General features: G+C 49.7%; 1 protein-coding gene across 3 annotated transcripts in view; it reads right to left on the bottom strand.

The window, feature by feature from the left end:
- Positions 1-16,215, bottom strand: part of DAG1 (dystroglycan 1) — a 49,792-nt gene that overhangs the window by 9,492 nt on the left and 24,085 nt on the right. For all 3 annotated transcript variants that reach the window (XM_059479929.1, XM_059479928.1, XM_059479931.1), the window contains exon 2: positions 5,611-6,024. In XM_059479929.1, coding sequence (XP_059335912.1) covers positions 5,611-5,892 — 282 coding nt within the window. In that variant the 5' untranslated portion in view covers positions 5,893-6,024. The remainder of the gene's footprint in view (positions 1-5,610; positions 6,025-16,215) is intronic.

Genomic DNA, 16,215 nt, shown 5'->3' with positions numbered 1-16,215 from the left:
TCCCATCAGCAGATTGCTGGAAAGCTGGCTTTCAAGAGCGTGGCAAGGAAAGGCAGACCAGATCTTGCAGCCTCAGGTCTGCTCCTTCGCAGGATTCTCATTATTGTCACATTCCTCTGTCTCCTTGGATGCTCAAAGCAACAACCTGTAAGAGCAGGACAAAACAAGGAACCTCCCAGCCCGTCTGAAAAGCCAGTTTATAATTAGATCGAGTCACATTTTCCACTCCTCCAAATTCAGAGTTTGTTACTAAGCGTGCACTGAAAATACCAAATTCTCTGACTCGGTCACTCCCTGCAGGAAAAAGATAAGCCCCCTCAGCCTCCCCCCAGGAATCTTATCAGCTCATCTTATCACTCAGATTGCAGCGTGGCAACCAAGCAAAACCCTGCCCAAGTCTTCCTTTGCCTGGACCTGTTCCAGGCACTGCCATTTATCCCCCGTGTGCTGCCTGTAAATAGCGGCTGTTGCTGCACCTCCCAGTTAGTCCAAGGAAACCAGGGACCCCAGGGAGGAGGTGAAGCTCAAATGCCTTGACAGAGAGAGCCTTTTAAGATACCCAGCTTGATGACACAGCCCCTCGGGAGTGCTCTTTGCTTCTCTTCTTCCTTTGAGAAATGCCACTTTAATAAATCTCACATTCAGTTAAAATGCTTTGAAATAAAGATCATTGCAAGAGGAGAAAAAACCCAAACCTCAGTATTTTGTGGTTTTCTTCCCTGAAAGCAAGTGTGTCCTGGCACTGAGGCTGGCTGTCAACATCCAGCCCTTGGCTTTGGGGTTGGAGCAGGACTGAGGTGAGCAGCACAGCCCTGACAGTAGATACCCATGTCAGGACTCCTGCAACCCAATCTCTGTGGATCCTGTTTATAAATCAAGGTCCCTGACATCTGATGAGAGCAAAGCTGTTCAATAAAAGCTGCTTCAGCAGATGGCAAATAGAACAACCATTGGAAACTCAGCCTCCTGCCTGGAAAGTTTAGTGGTGGACTTGGCAGTGCTGGGTTAATGGTTGGGCTGGATAATCTAAAAGCTATTTTCCAACCTAAACAACTCTGTGATTCTATGAAAGCAAGACTCCCTTTTTCCCAGATGGATATCCAGTCTCTGATAACCTCCAAACCCGCTCCATAGCTGCACTGTGCAATTAATCTGAGTGAATTCTGTTCTAATCACTTTCCCACCAGCTGTGTTTGCTTACAGAGACAGCTTCTCAGGGCCTCTGCTGTGCGTTTTACCTGTCTTCCCAACAAAGCCCTGTGGAAACCATGCACTTCAAACCAAAAAAGAATGAGGGGCTAAGACACAGCTGGGAATGCTCACCTGTGCTCACCTGAGCTCCTCAGCACTGGCTACAAACCCACCCCACAGTGAACACTCTCAGGACTGAAGGCAGGTCAGCAGCTTTGCACAACCTCCAAGGAAGACACAGCAAATCTCCTGCTCTGGCAGGGATGTGCCTTGGGAAGCAGTACACACCAGGACTTTCTCTCCTTCCAGCATGCTTTATAGAGCCTTCTTGAAATAAAAGTTATTTGATAGTGTCTCTGTGTATTGCAGGTATATGCATTTAGGATATCAGGTTGTGCAAGGGCTCAATTCCCCTTGTGGGGACAGCATACCCTGGCTGGTGGGATGAGTGCAGACCCATGTCTGTGGTGGCAGCAGCCACCACACCAAGTCATGCACCTCACCTTTTGTCCTCTTCTGGGACTCAACAACTGGAAGCAGCAAAAACTACAGACCAGGATATTTCAGCTGATAGGAAGATGTCCAAACCAAAGCAAAGCAGACATGGAAAAGCAAACGATTGTAGGATATATCAAACAAAGTTATTTATAGAAGAGAAAAGGAAGTTTGATGCTTTTATAAAAGGTTCTGGTAAAATTTCATCTGGAATGTTTTGTAACACTGTGGTCATGCAAACATAAGAAAAATAAACTCAAAGTGGAGGAGGTGCAGAAGACAGCTGCAAAGTTTAGGGGAAGGAAAGAAAGCTTATTTTATGAGAAAGACTAAAGAGGTTGGCTTGTTTAACCTAATAAAATCAAGATGGGGAATATGCCTGTCACCTATAAATACATAAGGGAAGTAAATATTATGAAGGTAGAATTGATTTAGGCTAAAGGGCAGCACATATAAATATTTCTAGCCATCTCTAAATTTAGGCTAGAAGCTGCATTTTTAATCAGAGCAGCCAAATTCTGGAGCAGCTTCAAATGGAAGTGGCAGGAACAGGAAATCCAACTGGTCTTTGACCGGAGCCTGATCTGTTCTCTGACAGGACACAGCTGAGAGGTAACAGGTCACACTCCACACAGCCCTCATGGAAATGGGGTTAAGGAGATGATGACTGGTGAAGGTACCAGCACTAATGCCCATGTTTACTCTGTCCTAGTCAGCATCTGCCAGGAGCCAGTGGCAACCCACCCATACATTGTCTGTATGGCAAGGGGGCTGTAGGATATGGGGAAATTGGCTGTTTTAACCCAAACCTCTTAAAAATACCAATGTTTTGGTGTCAGATGTGACAGAAAGGGCTGCAAGATGTCTTTTAGGAAGCCACAGCAAGGAATTTGAATTCCCAGCCACGTCCAGACAGCAGGAGAGCAGTCTTACAGCCAGAAGCCCTGCTGTAGTGAGGAAGCGAGAGGACAACATCTGGACTGACCTGCTGCCAAACCCAACAGCTGGAATACCTGCAAGCTCCAGCTGCTTTTCAGAGGCCATGATACTGCCTGACCAAGGCACTTGCTTGGGAACACAAGGCACAGGGGAAGGGTGTTACCACAGCCTCAGTGCCTTGCAGGCAGCTGGCCCTGAGCAACATGAAAACAGACTCTGAATTTCAGACACGTGGTAGTTTTTTACTTCTTTTCTCTGCAGCTTGAGCACATTCAAATAAAGTTGCTTTTGTCCTTAGCCACAGAACTCTCACCTGTTGCTCAGCAGCTCTGGGGGTGGCAGGGAAAGGCTGGGGGCTGCTCCAGGAGCACATACCTGACTGTGCAGGAGTGCATGCCTGCGGGGCACTCCTCCGCCACCGCTGCACATGCCTGGCGTTGTTTCCATCCCACAACCCAGCTTGCAGATAAAAGTATTTTGTCTACAGCTGGCTGGAATCTGCTAACAAGCAGGGAGAGGATCTGAGAAGGAGCTTCAAGGCGATCCCCACCACAATCCTTGAAATAATCAGTGGGAATCATCTAGAAATTAAGCAATCACACTTACTCCAGGCTCCAGTGGGAGTATGGGGACAGGAACTGTCAGCAATTTTTTAAAAATAAAATATTGTAGACAATTTCTTTGAAATTAAAGAGGAAAAAATACAGGTAACCATATCTCACTGTAAACCCTTCTCCATCTTAGAAGGCACAGAAGTCCTTATTCTTTCTTAGCAGGGTTTAAGTACACCAGAGACCAAGATTCACAAGTATTATGCTTTTACTGCTTCAGCTGAGAAATGCCAGGCAGCCTGAGAAAAAGACCAGAGCAATCTGCCCAGAAACTTACCAGTAAAACAAAAATGCATCCTAGCACCCAAAATTGCCCACGCAGTTCTCACTAGCCAGGGATCAAATCCCCATAGCAAAGGTCAGCTGTGCTCAGCAGCCAGCATGCATTCTCTGCAAGGAGAGCCTTTCCAGAGACAGCAGCTCGGTGAGAGCCTGCTGCACTTTTAAAATCAATTTCAAGGTGAACAGATGCAACAAGCACTCGGGTAAACCCAGGGATAAGCATGAAAATCGCTCCCAGAGTTTGCTGAACTCCACACAACCAGCAGCTGCTGGGTCCTGCTGAGCCCAGGCCTGTCCAGGCTCTCCAGGAGTGTTGGTGATGGTCAACACACCTCACACCTACATGGCAGAGGCAGAATTTGAAGCCATCAGGTGGGGTGGAAATAATCCATCAGTATTTTCCTGCAGCTACTTGAGCTATCACAGACGACTTTTGTGCCAGGAAAAGATGACAGAGGAAGCTGTGGTGTTATATAAATACTGACACTTATTCTTGCCATCAAAACAGCTATTAGACAACACCAGAACAAGCCACTTGGATGCAAAATCCCAACCCAAAGTTATCATTTCTGTAACATGAGATCTGGGGCTCACCACAGGCTCTGGCAGCCTGGTGCTGTACAGGTGGGTGAGGCTGGCAGGGACCTTTCCATGGGTCAGCACAGAGGCACCAAGCCCAGCCTGGCCCCTTCCCTGACTCCTATGGCCAGGGGCTCATCCGCTGCCCTCCTCCCCCTGTCTGACCCTCTGTCCATAACAGCTGCATTCTTCAGATTTTCTGCCCACCCTGGCACATTGTGGTCTGGCACCCTTGCTGGAGCCAGCAGGATCACGTATCAGGATTGGGATAACTGTGGGACTGTACACAGAGCTAAACCAAACCTGCCTTCCAGGAGAAACTGAGATGTCAGACTTGCTCCTGACTTGCTCTCCATCTCCCTCTGATCTTCTAAGACACACCAGAAGCTTGTATTTTTCTAATGCTTTATAATGCTCTTTGAAAAGAAATCCTGAGACTGGAAGGCAGTTCTTCTTTTTAAGGAGAGAATTTTCTGAATTCCATGTGATCCAAGCAAACCCTTCCAGGAAAGGACTAACAATGAGCACACCTGTGTTTGGCCATGTCCCTACCTTCCTCTGGGCTATTCTAACCCTCTCCTGCACTCAGGACGGATTCCAAACTCAGTTTTCAGGTCCTTGCAGTGCCTTGTATGAGTTTAATTCAGATAAGGGGAAAGGCTACCATCTTTCCCAAGGGGACTTAGAGGCAAGGTCAGGACAGACAGTGTCACAGGCAGCCCAAAGCCCCGCTGGCAAGACAGGGTCTGTTTGTCTGGCAATGTTTTGTTACCACAGTGAAGCAAACTCCCTGAGCCTGAGCAGCAGTCCCAGGGAATCTGCAGCTCCCCAGATCCCACAGCAGGATCTCCTCATGGATGTGCCCATCATTCCAGGGGCAGAGCATCTCACAGTTTAAATACAGCCAACAATCTCAATTAGTCATCCCTGAGAAGTCTTCTCTGTTACAGAAGAGAGAAACTTTGCAATGAGATGAGACTAATTTTTTATAAAAATCCTTCTGTAGTCCTACAAAACTGTAAGGCTGCTTCCCAGCCAGGCTCATGACCCAGCCTGTTAGTGGGTGACCCGTGTCACAGACATCTTTTATGAAAAATCTTTTATTAGTATTTTTCCTCCTGAGAAGCTGGAGGCCTCAGGAACAAAATGTAAACAATGGTTATCTGCTGCTGTGGAATGCAACAGGTGCATCTGTGATTGGTCCCATGTTGGTTGTTTCTAATTAACGGCCAATCACAGTGAGCTGGCCCGGACAGAGAGCTGAGCCACAAGCCTTTGTTATTTTTCTTTCTATTCTATTCTTAGCAAGCCTTCTGATGAAATCCTTTCTTCTGTTCTTTTAGTATAGTTTTAATATAATATATATCATAAAATAATAAATCAGCCTTCTGAAACATGGAGTCAGATCCTCGTCCCTGCCCTCATCCTAAGGCCCCTGTGAACACTGTCCCAGACCCGCTCCATCCTGCATGAATGTAACCAAAACCAATCCTTGGGGAGTGGTGTTTCTCACCTGGACAACCTCTCCATTGGAAGCAATTAACTCCGTGGGGATGGAGACTCTGAAGTAGCGTCCCACCACGGCAGAGCTGTCGGGGATGCCCACCACGGCCGGCACTGCCTCGCGCAGCTCCGACAGCGCCGAGTGCATGGAGGCCTCCAGCTGGTTCTCCCAGTCCCGAACCACCTCTGCCGGCTCGCTGGGCCAGTGGCAGTGAGCAGAGGCTGCCAGCAGCAGCACAGGGAGCCAAGTCCTCCCCAGGACAGGGGCTTGCAGTAGGCATCCAACAGTCATTCTTCCCAGCAGCCTTGGCAACGGTGCTCCAGCTGGAAAGGGGATCGCGGGCAATCTGCAGGCACCACAGCACGGGCAGGGGATCCACCAGTCCTTCACAGCAGCCTCATCCTAGGAGTCCTGGGAACCTGGCTGGACACAGGAAATCCAATCAGCACATTAATTCAGATACCCAATCCAGCCAGCCAACTCACAGTGACCTTGCAACAGGCAGAGGGTACTGGCCATGTTATTCTCTGTGCCTCAGCTTTTGATTTAACTGCAAGTTACCACAACCATCAGAGAGCACTCTCAGCTCTTCTTCTGACATACAGCATCTCCCAAGAAACAAGATCCTCCTGCTTTTCTACGCACACAGCCATGCTCCTGCTGCTCTAGAGGCACAGCATCCTGAGATAGTCACAGGTAGGCAGACAAGGGAGATAAAACCAAAGCTGAGACTGAGCACAACACCAATAGTTGACCTTTCAAGGCAAGCTGCAGCCAGGCTGGAATATCAGTGGATTTAAATGCCAGTTACCCAGTAGGAAAGATATCAAGAAACATTTGGAACTCCAAAGCTGCCATCCTAATGGCTTGACACACGACAGATGCTTCTGCTCCTCTGATCCATGAGCTTGGTTTTCAAGCCAGGTCTCCTCTCAGGTCCAGCTTTTTGTATTAGAGTGCTCAGAGTTTACCTGGGGGCCTGCAACATGCAGCCCCAAATCAGACTGAAGTGAGCAATGCACACACAGTGGTTTATACTCTATCCAGCTCTCTCCTGCTTGCACAGCTCACCTGTGCCCACACTCTGCCAAGACACATCTCCAGCTCTCCCTCACTTTGTTGTTATGTTCTTTCACTTCATCCCCATCATTACCACCTCCCTGCTTCCCTGGATCCCCTTTCTCTCTCTTCCTTTGGCCATGGTTTCCTTTGTTTCCCCAGCCACTTCTCCCTCCAGACTGCCTTCAGCCATGGCAGTCACAGATCTGTGCCACCATGTTCCTCTTCACAGACTGCTTGCAGGAGACCAATGGATCCCTGGAGTAGGACAGAGCCATTTGGGACCCCAGGGAAGTTGTGCTGGTATGGCAGTTTGCAGCCAGCACAGCCCCTGGTAACTGATCTGCACTGATGAGCGGAATGGTGGGTTACACAGGATGGCAGGACAGACACACAGACCAAGCAGACATTGTTCAATGCCAGGAGCACACAAGACTGGGTTCCCTAATGCCTTGAACCAACTCCTTTTTCCCAGGCTGAGAGAGAAGCGGCTCCAAATTCCCAGAGCAAATCAGCACAGCTTCCAACCACTGGCTCCCAGTTGGATTTATTTTAGCCTGTTCTGTCTGCACCATATGATGCACATCAGGCTGTCCCAAGAGAGCCTGGAGCCAGTCTGTGTGGGAAGGGAATTCCCACTGCTTCTTGCCCTTGCAGAGCTCCCAGAGCAGCACAACAGGGCTCAGCTGTGCTGTGGCCAGGCAGGGTGTGCTGCCCACCAGAGGCCTGCAGAAGCAGGCAGAGGAGTGCCCATGCAGGCACCCAAGCCCAAGGCTACCTCAGCAGGCTCTAGGAATAACAGGAAAGATAAGGTCTGGTGGCTCACCCTAAATCCTGAGCTCTAGGGAAGCTGAGAGGCAGTAAGGATCTGCACATCTGCACCCCTCCATGGGCCTTTCACAATAAACCCCACACAGAGAAGGGCTGACACCTCCCATATCAAGGTAACAGGCCCAGGGCACAGCACAGGGGGCTGTGGGCAGAGGAATGAGGAGCTGAATGCAATAACCTCTGGCTACAGGATCCACCAGGCAGATACCTGATCTGACCGCTGCTCTGTGGAGAACCTGTCTCAAGTGAAAGGCACAGGAGACAGCAGAGGCAGGATAATACTGCTGGGAACCACAAGACAGATGGGAGGATGGCTGCTAAGAAGGTCAGTGCTACAGAAAAGCCACTCCCTGCTGCTCCTGTGCTTCCAGCTGTCTGAGCTGACTGGGAGGGGAATATACCAGATGAAACAACAAGGAAAGCAAAGCCAGGCTCTTCCCAAAGGCAAAGGAACACAGACCCATACTCTGCTGAGCTGGAAGGGGCCCATCAGGATGATCAAGTCTAACTCCTGGCAGTGCACAAGACACTCAAGTATCCCATATGTGCCTGAGAGCCTTGCAAAATGCCTCTTGAGCTCTGTCAGCCTTGGGGCTGTGACCATCCCTTGGGGAGCCCATTCAGTGCCCCACCACTCTCTGGGTGAAAAACCACCAGCACAGGATGGCCTTCACCCAGAGAGAGGAGCCTGAGCCAGAGTTTATCCTCAGGAAGTGGCTGCTGGGTAAGGACAAGTCACAATCCCTGTAGGGCACAACTCTCCTACCAGCTCCCTGTGTGGCCAGAGGAGGATCTGACACACTGCAATTGATTTCAGATGAGCACAGAGTTATCTCAGCAGGTAAATGAGTACCACAGTAGATGTCTGGTGGAGAATATCCAACAGGCCATGTGAATGAGCTACAGAGATGATGCAGACTCCTGCAAGGGGTCCTGAGGAAGTCACTGCTCATCACAGTGGGAAATCAGGGGGCTCTGTCCCTGCACTGTGCCTTACAGAGCTGAAGGAACTACCTGCACGCTCCATGGAGCCTGGAGCATGGTGACTGCAGTGATGGCACCTTGTCCCTGAGCTACTTCTCCTGAAGCCTGCTCGTTGGAAAGCCCTGATGGCAAGCACAGGCAGGATCAGAGACCTGTGGCTGGGGGAGGATTGTGGCAGCAGCCCTGTGGCTGCCTCTCACTGCTGCACTGAGCATCCACACCTAGCAGAGGACAGACACCCCAGACAGCCAGACACACAGTGTACAACTGCACAAGGCTGTAAAACACCTGTAGAGGTGCTTCAGGCCAGCCCCTGCCCTGTCACACTGCAGTGCAGCTCGTGCATGAGCGTGGCACAGCTCTGTGCTGCTCAGCCAAATGATGTGATCCAGCCTGGGGTGTTTTTGTTGGATGGAGAGGAGCATTTGGGCAGAAAGGAGCTGGTTCTTGATATCTGTGGTGAGCAGGAGAGGAAGATGAAGTCATCACCTATTTCAGAAATACTTATCAAAGCAGTCAACAAACACTGCCCCATATGCGCCCCCTGGCCCAGCAGCTGGCCATTATGTGGTCCTGTGACACTTGCAGGCTGCAAATTCAGAGTTTCATTTTAGGGAAAATATGGAAGAACAGGCTCAGCATATAGGAGTGGAGCACACAGGAGGTACAGGAGGAATTCAGTAGCTGATAACAAAGAACAAACAGAAGAGCTGAGAACAAACTTGCGCCACCAAAAAAAAAAAAACACCTCTTAACACAGCTCCACCTCAGCACACAATGGACAGAAGCTGAAACACTGCCAGCCTCTCCCAGTGTGTGAAGGAGGAAAAGCAGGGTGGTTGCAGCTATCAGCAGAGCTGTACAAGGCATTGCCCTGCAGTGCTGCAGGGCACATGGACTATCAGTGCAAGGTGAATACCTTTTGGGATAGGAGATCCCCTGCCTAAAGCCACTAGTGCTGCTCTGCAAGTCTACTGGCCACCAGCACTGTGGGTCTGGATGCAGCTGCAGAAGAGTGAATGTTACCTGCAGCAAGGCTGGAATAAGCACTGGGACCTGCCTGGTGCCTCTGGTCTGAGAGCCCACACCACCTCACATGGCACTACCATGGGCACAACCCTGACTCAGCAGAGAAACCATCCCAGGTGTATTTGGAAAAGTCCATGTTCTAGGTCACTGTCCATGACCAGTGAGTGGCACAGAACTGGAGCCCTCCAGGAGCAAAAACCTCAGTGCTTCACAGTTTCCAACAAATTCAAAACAGGGCCAAGACCCAAACACAGATGGAATTCTGCAGGCGGTTCTCTGCTGATCTCTGGGAAGCACCAGGCCATAGAGCTGACTGACTTAGGCAGCACTTCCCAGTCATGAGGGAAGGCCAGACCACCCCAGCTTCTCTACATGGCACTGTGCTCCTCCTTCCAGCAGGATCTGCACTGCCCAGTCTCGCAGAACAAACACAAAGGTTCAGGTTAGTCCTGAATTTCAGGATGTTTCCTTCTGTCTGATCTTCTGAAAGAACTGACTTTCTCTTTATTCTTGTGCTTCTGTGAGAGCTCTTTTGGTCTCAAGTTCAAGCCTTCAGAGTGTTGGATGAAACATCAAAGTCAGTATCAACATCTGCTTCAGTCCTAGTGCTTGCTGCATGTGCCAAGGTTGATTCCTGATCTCCAGTGCCAAACCCCCTCACAGAGCCACGAACTGGGCCTGCTTGGTGAAGTTATGATGCTGCATTTGATATGATGCTGACTTGTCAAGGCAATGCTGGAATTTGCTCCCTCTCCATGCAGCTCTGAGACCCACTGACGCGGTAAGGACATGCTGTACCTTTGTTATCCAGGAACGCTGAACAGCGCAGGCAGAAGATGGGACTGAAAGGAAAGACTGAGAGCAGGACAAAGTAGCTTTTCCTAGCCACACATTTTCCCAGAGACCTTTCCTTCTGCCCATCAGGACCCAGGTGTGGAGCCAGGGGAAGCACCCCAGCCAGAGGACGGTGGCTGTCCTAGAAATGACTCTTCCTCTGTGGCCGATTACGACACCACTTCAGCAAGAACCAGTGAAAGTGAAGTCTCTGTCCAGCTGCATCTAATCCAATTGCTCAAGCACACAATCACATCACTGGGCTGCGGTAATTAATCACCACCAGCATATTAATGCCACTGAGCCCAGCGTGCAGAAAGCTCAAGTAACTGCTGTGCAATTCTTGACTCTGGTTAAGAAGATATTTAGGAGTTAGGAGGAATCCCACTTACCTGATTGCTTATTTACCAATATCCTCATTAAAGACAGCATTAAACAAGTGGCCTTTCTCTAAGGAAGCAAACTCAGCTCTAAAGACTTGGTGCACCTTTGCAGAGCAGAGCTATTGTCTGTGCAGAGATCTCGTGCATGTTTCCACAGGAGATCTCCGGGCAAGCCCCGTCAGCTCTCGCACGCCGGCGAGTCAGGGCAGCGAGCAGAGGAATGATGAAATGCTGAAATGCAGCGTCCCCGGCCAGGCACACAAAGATGGCACTCTGCCGGCCCTGCTGCCCGCTCCCAAACACCACAGCGGGCACCCCTGGTGCCAGCCTGGCGGCACGGCCGGGCACAGGCGGGCAGGGCTCCCGAGGGCTGCGCTGTGCCCAAGGAGCCCGGGAAGGGAGGATGGGGGGCAGGAGGGACAGACAGCCTGCAGGCAGTGTGTCTGGGCACAGCAGCCCATCACCAAGCCATGAACTGACAGTCTCCTCAAGCCCAAGGGCGTGCTAGCCTGCAAGCCTGGCATGCAGTATGTGCAAAGAACAGCCTGGAGGGTGAAATGTAGGGAATGGTCAGAGTTTCTGTGCCTGCCCTGCTCCGGACGTACCCTGAAACAAAGGCAGCAGCCCTTCCAACAGACTGTGTTAAAGGCTATGGAGAGTGCAGCAAATGCCTCTGGGAGTTATTTCCAACCTCAGTGGCTTCTGCCATGGACATTCACAAAGACGCAAGCTCCAGACACTGCTGTGCACAGGATGAGCTACAGACAGGGATGTACAGCAGAAAACACACACACACACACACACACACAGACACACACAGGCTCAGGGCAGGCATCTGCCATGAGGAATAGGCCAGGAAGAGGACAGAAGATTCACCACCAGACACAGCTCTCCCCACTCCACACTGCTCAGAGGGACAGCATCCTGTCCTGCACAACACTAACCAGGCACATCTGGGGGTGGTGGCCTTACTTACATGGAGGCTGGAGGACAAGCTCTTGCAATTTCTGGCTTAATGCTGCACTCACAGCTGCCTGCTCAAAGCCACGTGTGCACCAAAACCAAAACAGCAGCATAATGATCAGAGATCAGACCCTGAGGGACCTGCCTGAGTTGGGATGCCCCAGATCAGTGCTCCTGAGGCCCCTGGAGCCCCTTCCACCCTCTCCCCCCACAGCCATCAACAGCTGATCACCCCAAACACCATCAGCTCAGGAGGTACCAACCTGTACTCAATTCTTCACCCCAAAGCTTCATTTCAACATGGTGTGCCCACTGTGTATTGTCACCACATCAAAGGTGGTGAAGGTGCCCAGAAGTGACACCCAGCCAGCCCAAATGACATAGGCACAAGAAGAGGTGCTTTTTTTCATCCTCCTCCCTTCTTGTATTTCTGCACTGCTTGTCTCCAGCACATCTGGTGTCAGTAACAGGAAACCCTGACGCTGAAAAACAATCTAGGGGAAAAAAAACAAACTCAAACCCGAAACAGCAGTGCTAAAAATGTGTGCTGGGCAGGGAAATAAGCAGCACCCTCCTGCTGATGGGGAACTCGCCTGCAAGCTGTCACCAACTTGTTGCGCTCAAGTTCCAGAAGCCACAGGCAGTTTCGTGACACTTGTGCAGGAAGTGGTCACTGCCATTGACACCTTGCAGCAGTTTTTATTCTGCTAGAGCAAGCACTGAGATATTTAACTTTCCTGTAGCTGACAGGAAGCTTTCTGCTACCTTCATTACCACTCTGTGAGAGTGACAAAGGATGCAAAGAGACTGGTTTTCCTTTTTGCCCCATCTGTTTGTCCAGAAGTTGGGCTACTACACTGTCCTCCCCAATTCCCAATTAGGGACTCCATTACCAGAAAAACTTCTTCTCCTGGCAGAGGTAAGCACTGAGGACATGCTCCAGTAAGCACTTCAGCAAGTGCTGTGCAGGGGAGGAGGCAGCCTGGCAGTCCCAAAGCCCCCAGCCAGGGCACTCCTGCTGAGGTACATGCAAGGGGCACTGCAGAGCAGCAGCAGCAGCACAAAGGACACCAGATCCCTTTTGGCAGCTGGAGCATGTTTTTTCTTCCCTGCAGAGCACACTTCCTCTGCAAGATGCTGTGGCAAGTCTTGCTCTGGAGGCAGCACCTTCCCCAGCCTCCAGCAGGAGGGATGAGTATGGTACCCACAGGTGCCTCTCGACTACACACTTCCACTCTGACCTGACAGACTTGCTGGAAAACCACCTGGATGTGCCCCTGCTCATCCACCCTGCTGGACTGGCCCCCTGCAGGCTCTGTGTGCTCCCTGCCCTGTGCTCAAGCCATGTCTGAGTGTCCACTGTGCTGGACCAGCAGCTGCAGATTCTGGCTAGGCAACACTCCTGACTCTTTGATGAAAGTTTCAGCAACCACAATCAATCCCTTCCTCCACTTTTGTTATTCCCAGACAGCCAACTCAGATCGTATCTTCAAGTGCATTCAGTTGAAAGGAAACTCAGATATTATCTTCCCAAGTATTTAGAAGGCCTCAGAAATCTTTTTTTCCCCTGTAATTACAAACACTGCAGCCAGGTAGAACTGCCATTTGCTTGCTGCCAGCAGACAGGAAAAATGAGGATATAAACATCCACCAACAAGCCAAAGCAGAGGGACAGCTTCAACAATGGCACTCCACACCTCCTGCATCCTGTGAGCCGGGCCCATCCCAAGGGAAAGCTGGCAGAGAAAAGTGATGACAATCCAAGGTATAAATTGGATCCTTCCTGGATGAAGCTCAAAGAGAACAAAGTGGGATGCACTAGGGCACTGGGGAGATGGGAAACAAGAGCCCACGCTCTCCTCTAATAAAAGGACCAGAAGCCAAACTAACTCAAACAAATTGGGTTTTCTTAAGGATCCAGTAGGGTCATAAACTTCACATGGGTTTAAAAAAAAAAAAATAAAAAGGGTGGGGCAGAAAATTTTATAGAAGGCAGAGTTACCAAGGCAGTGTTCCTGGCTCAGGCATCACTTGATCCCGGGATGGCATTCAGGGAAATGATGACTCGCATTCCTCCCCAGGCATCCTCTCCTGGCTGTTACTGGAAAGGGCATATAGGCTAAATATACAGCTGCACAGGGCAGAGCAAGGGTCTGCTTGCCTCAGGGCATGCACTGTAATGTGGCTTTCGATCCACTTGTGTTCCCAGTGCACAGCCAGCAACAGCAAGCCCCTAAAAATTCTGCTTATAACTCCTGGTTTTGTCTGAAAACAGAGCGACAGTGTGCAAAAACCTGAATATTTAATTCTGTGTTTAAGGGAATGTAAGCTAAAGGTAGTACTAAAATCCACAGGAAATTAAACTAGAAAAGTTTATGGAAAAAAAAAAAGATGGGACTAAGATCTCCTTGCATACAAATGCCATAAAAATGCATATTTTGAAGATAAACACAACAGATGTGTGTACATATATCTATATATACATGCACACACACACGCACAATTGTTTTATAAGTTCCCAAGGTTTAATAAAAACCAGAACTCAAGGCACCAAGATAAAAGAGGGAGTTCTGACTCCAACTTTCTCTTTAATAAGGAAAGTTTTGTATCATGCTGAACTTGTCACTCATTCTGCAATGAAGACCTTGGCAATAAAGTAAAGCATTTTAGCAGAAGCCATCCCATCCTACAGGAGAGGTGGGACAGAGGACACTGGGCTGGCAGCTGGGGCACCTGGAGACAAGGCAAGAAAGCACATGGACACAAGAAGTAAAACACAAGATGTCACTTTTTAAATGTGAGGACTACAAGGGATGAGAGCCTGACCTTGTGTTCCTGGGCAGGCAGGTTGTTCCCAGCAAGTGCCAAAGGACATGTGCAGGAGCAGCTGCTGTGACAGTCACCACTGTGTGTCCTGTCCCCTGGTATCACTCACCATCCACCAGCTGTTCTGAGTCTAATTCACACCCCTTAATGACCTTTGATAGAAGTCACCGAGCTGGAAAGTGGGTTTCTATCAAAGAGGAGGCTTCTGCTGCTTCAGAAACAGGTTTAAACCAAGCCACCATCACTGACTGCAGCTTTTCCTCTGCCCCTTGCTACAAAGGGACAAAATCATCCACAAAGCTCCAGCAGCACTTGAAATCTCAGCCTGTAAAAACACTCCCTCCCTTAAGCTGCTCAGCTGCACCGTGCAGGAGATGTTCTTTACAGCTGTAGTCATGAGCACCGAAACCAATGAGCCTAAAAAGATTTACATCACTTGCTTGATTTCTTAATTGAATTAAAGGCTGAACAAAACCCCTTTTGAGGCTTCAGAGAATCCACATGGAAAAGAAACAACGAATATCCTAATTGGAGAGGAAGCTTTCACTGGACATTCTGTCTTAACAACTACTAAAGAGTCCCTACAAAAAGAGAAAGACCCCGAGGGATAAACTCCTAGGCTGAGCAAGGCACGAAATCTGGAGTTTTGGAGTACATCACACGTTGAATGGGTCACACAGAGGAGGGAGGTGAGCTTCAGGGTCATTTTAGCCAAAACTCTTCCACCTACCAGCTGTCTATTTTTTATCTATTTAATTTATATAAACATGGTACAAAATGCCTTCTGCCAAATTAGCAAGCAGAAGCTGTAAGAGGGGTGAAAGACATGAAAGACACACTGACAGGAGAGGGCAGCTCTGTAAATCACCTTCTTAGGAAACGATCAACCTTCAAATCTTGTTCTGAAGGAAACCCTTCTGAGGCTGCACCTCTGGCCTTACACTTGAGTCAGAAGGCTCATGGCAGAACCCTTGCCTGTGCTTTGACACCTTCTCTTCACCCCTAGAACAGCTTTGGGGCCCCCCAGGACAGGCTGGCACTGCGGGCACCAGGCAAGCACTGGCTCTGTTAATGGTACTGAGAGGAGCACCCAAGCGTGGGTGGCTTGGGCAGGGACAGGAACACACAGCCTGAGGGCTGCAGGCACCAAACCCAAATCTGGAAAGAAGAAAGGGTCAGTGGAGGTTTCAGTGTCACCTCCAAATGCTGTTTGGCCGGAGTGCTTTGTGGAGACACGGCCACATTCCAAGGTTTATAATCACCTTCTGGGTATTCCACAAAATTCCTCAGATAATGAAATATTTCTAGCAGGTCCTTGAAAGTGCTCAAGCACTATAATTTCCTACAGGTTGGTGTCACAGTGCCAGGATTTAGGCACTAAGCAGAGGAATGGAGGCAAACTTTGGATCTCTCCCCTACCTGTTGCTGCTGCCACGGGGAGGCAAAGCACCGAGAGCTGACAGTGAGCGGAGACAGGAACCAAGGAAAGCAACACCAACAAAAAGCCATTTCCAGCACTTCAGCTGTGTATGCAGCAGTATTTATGTTCTCTGTGGCAGTGTAACTAAGGGCAGGCACATTCTGTTTAGAAACATCCCACCATTCCATCAGCTTTACCACCCCACCCTGCAACTCCCAGCCAAGGCATTAAGATTCAGCTTCATGGAGTTTCTCAGCCCTGATTTATTACTCAGCTAGCAAGACT

The sequence above is a fragment of the Ammospiza nelsoni genome, chromosome 11 (genome assembly GCF_027579445.1).
Source record: "Ammospiza nelsoni isolate bAmmNel1 chromosome 11, bAmmNel1.pri, whole genome shotgun sequence".
NCBI lineage: Eukaryota > Metazoa > Chordata > Aves > Passeriformes > Passerellidae > Ammospiza > Ammospiza nelsoni.
Note: the sequence above shows the minus strand (reverse complement) of the source record. Positions and strands in the feature narration are given on the sequence as shown.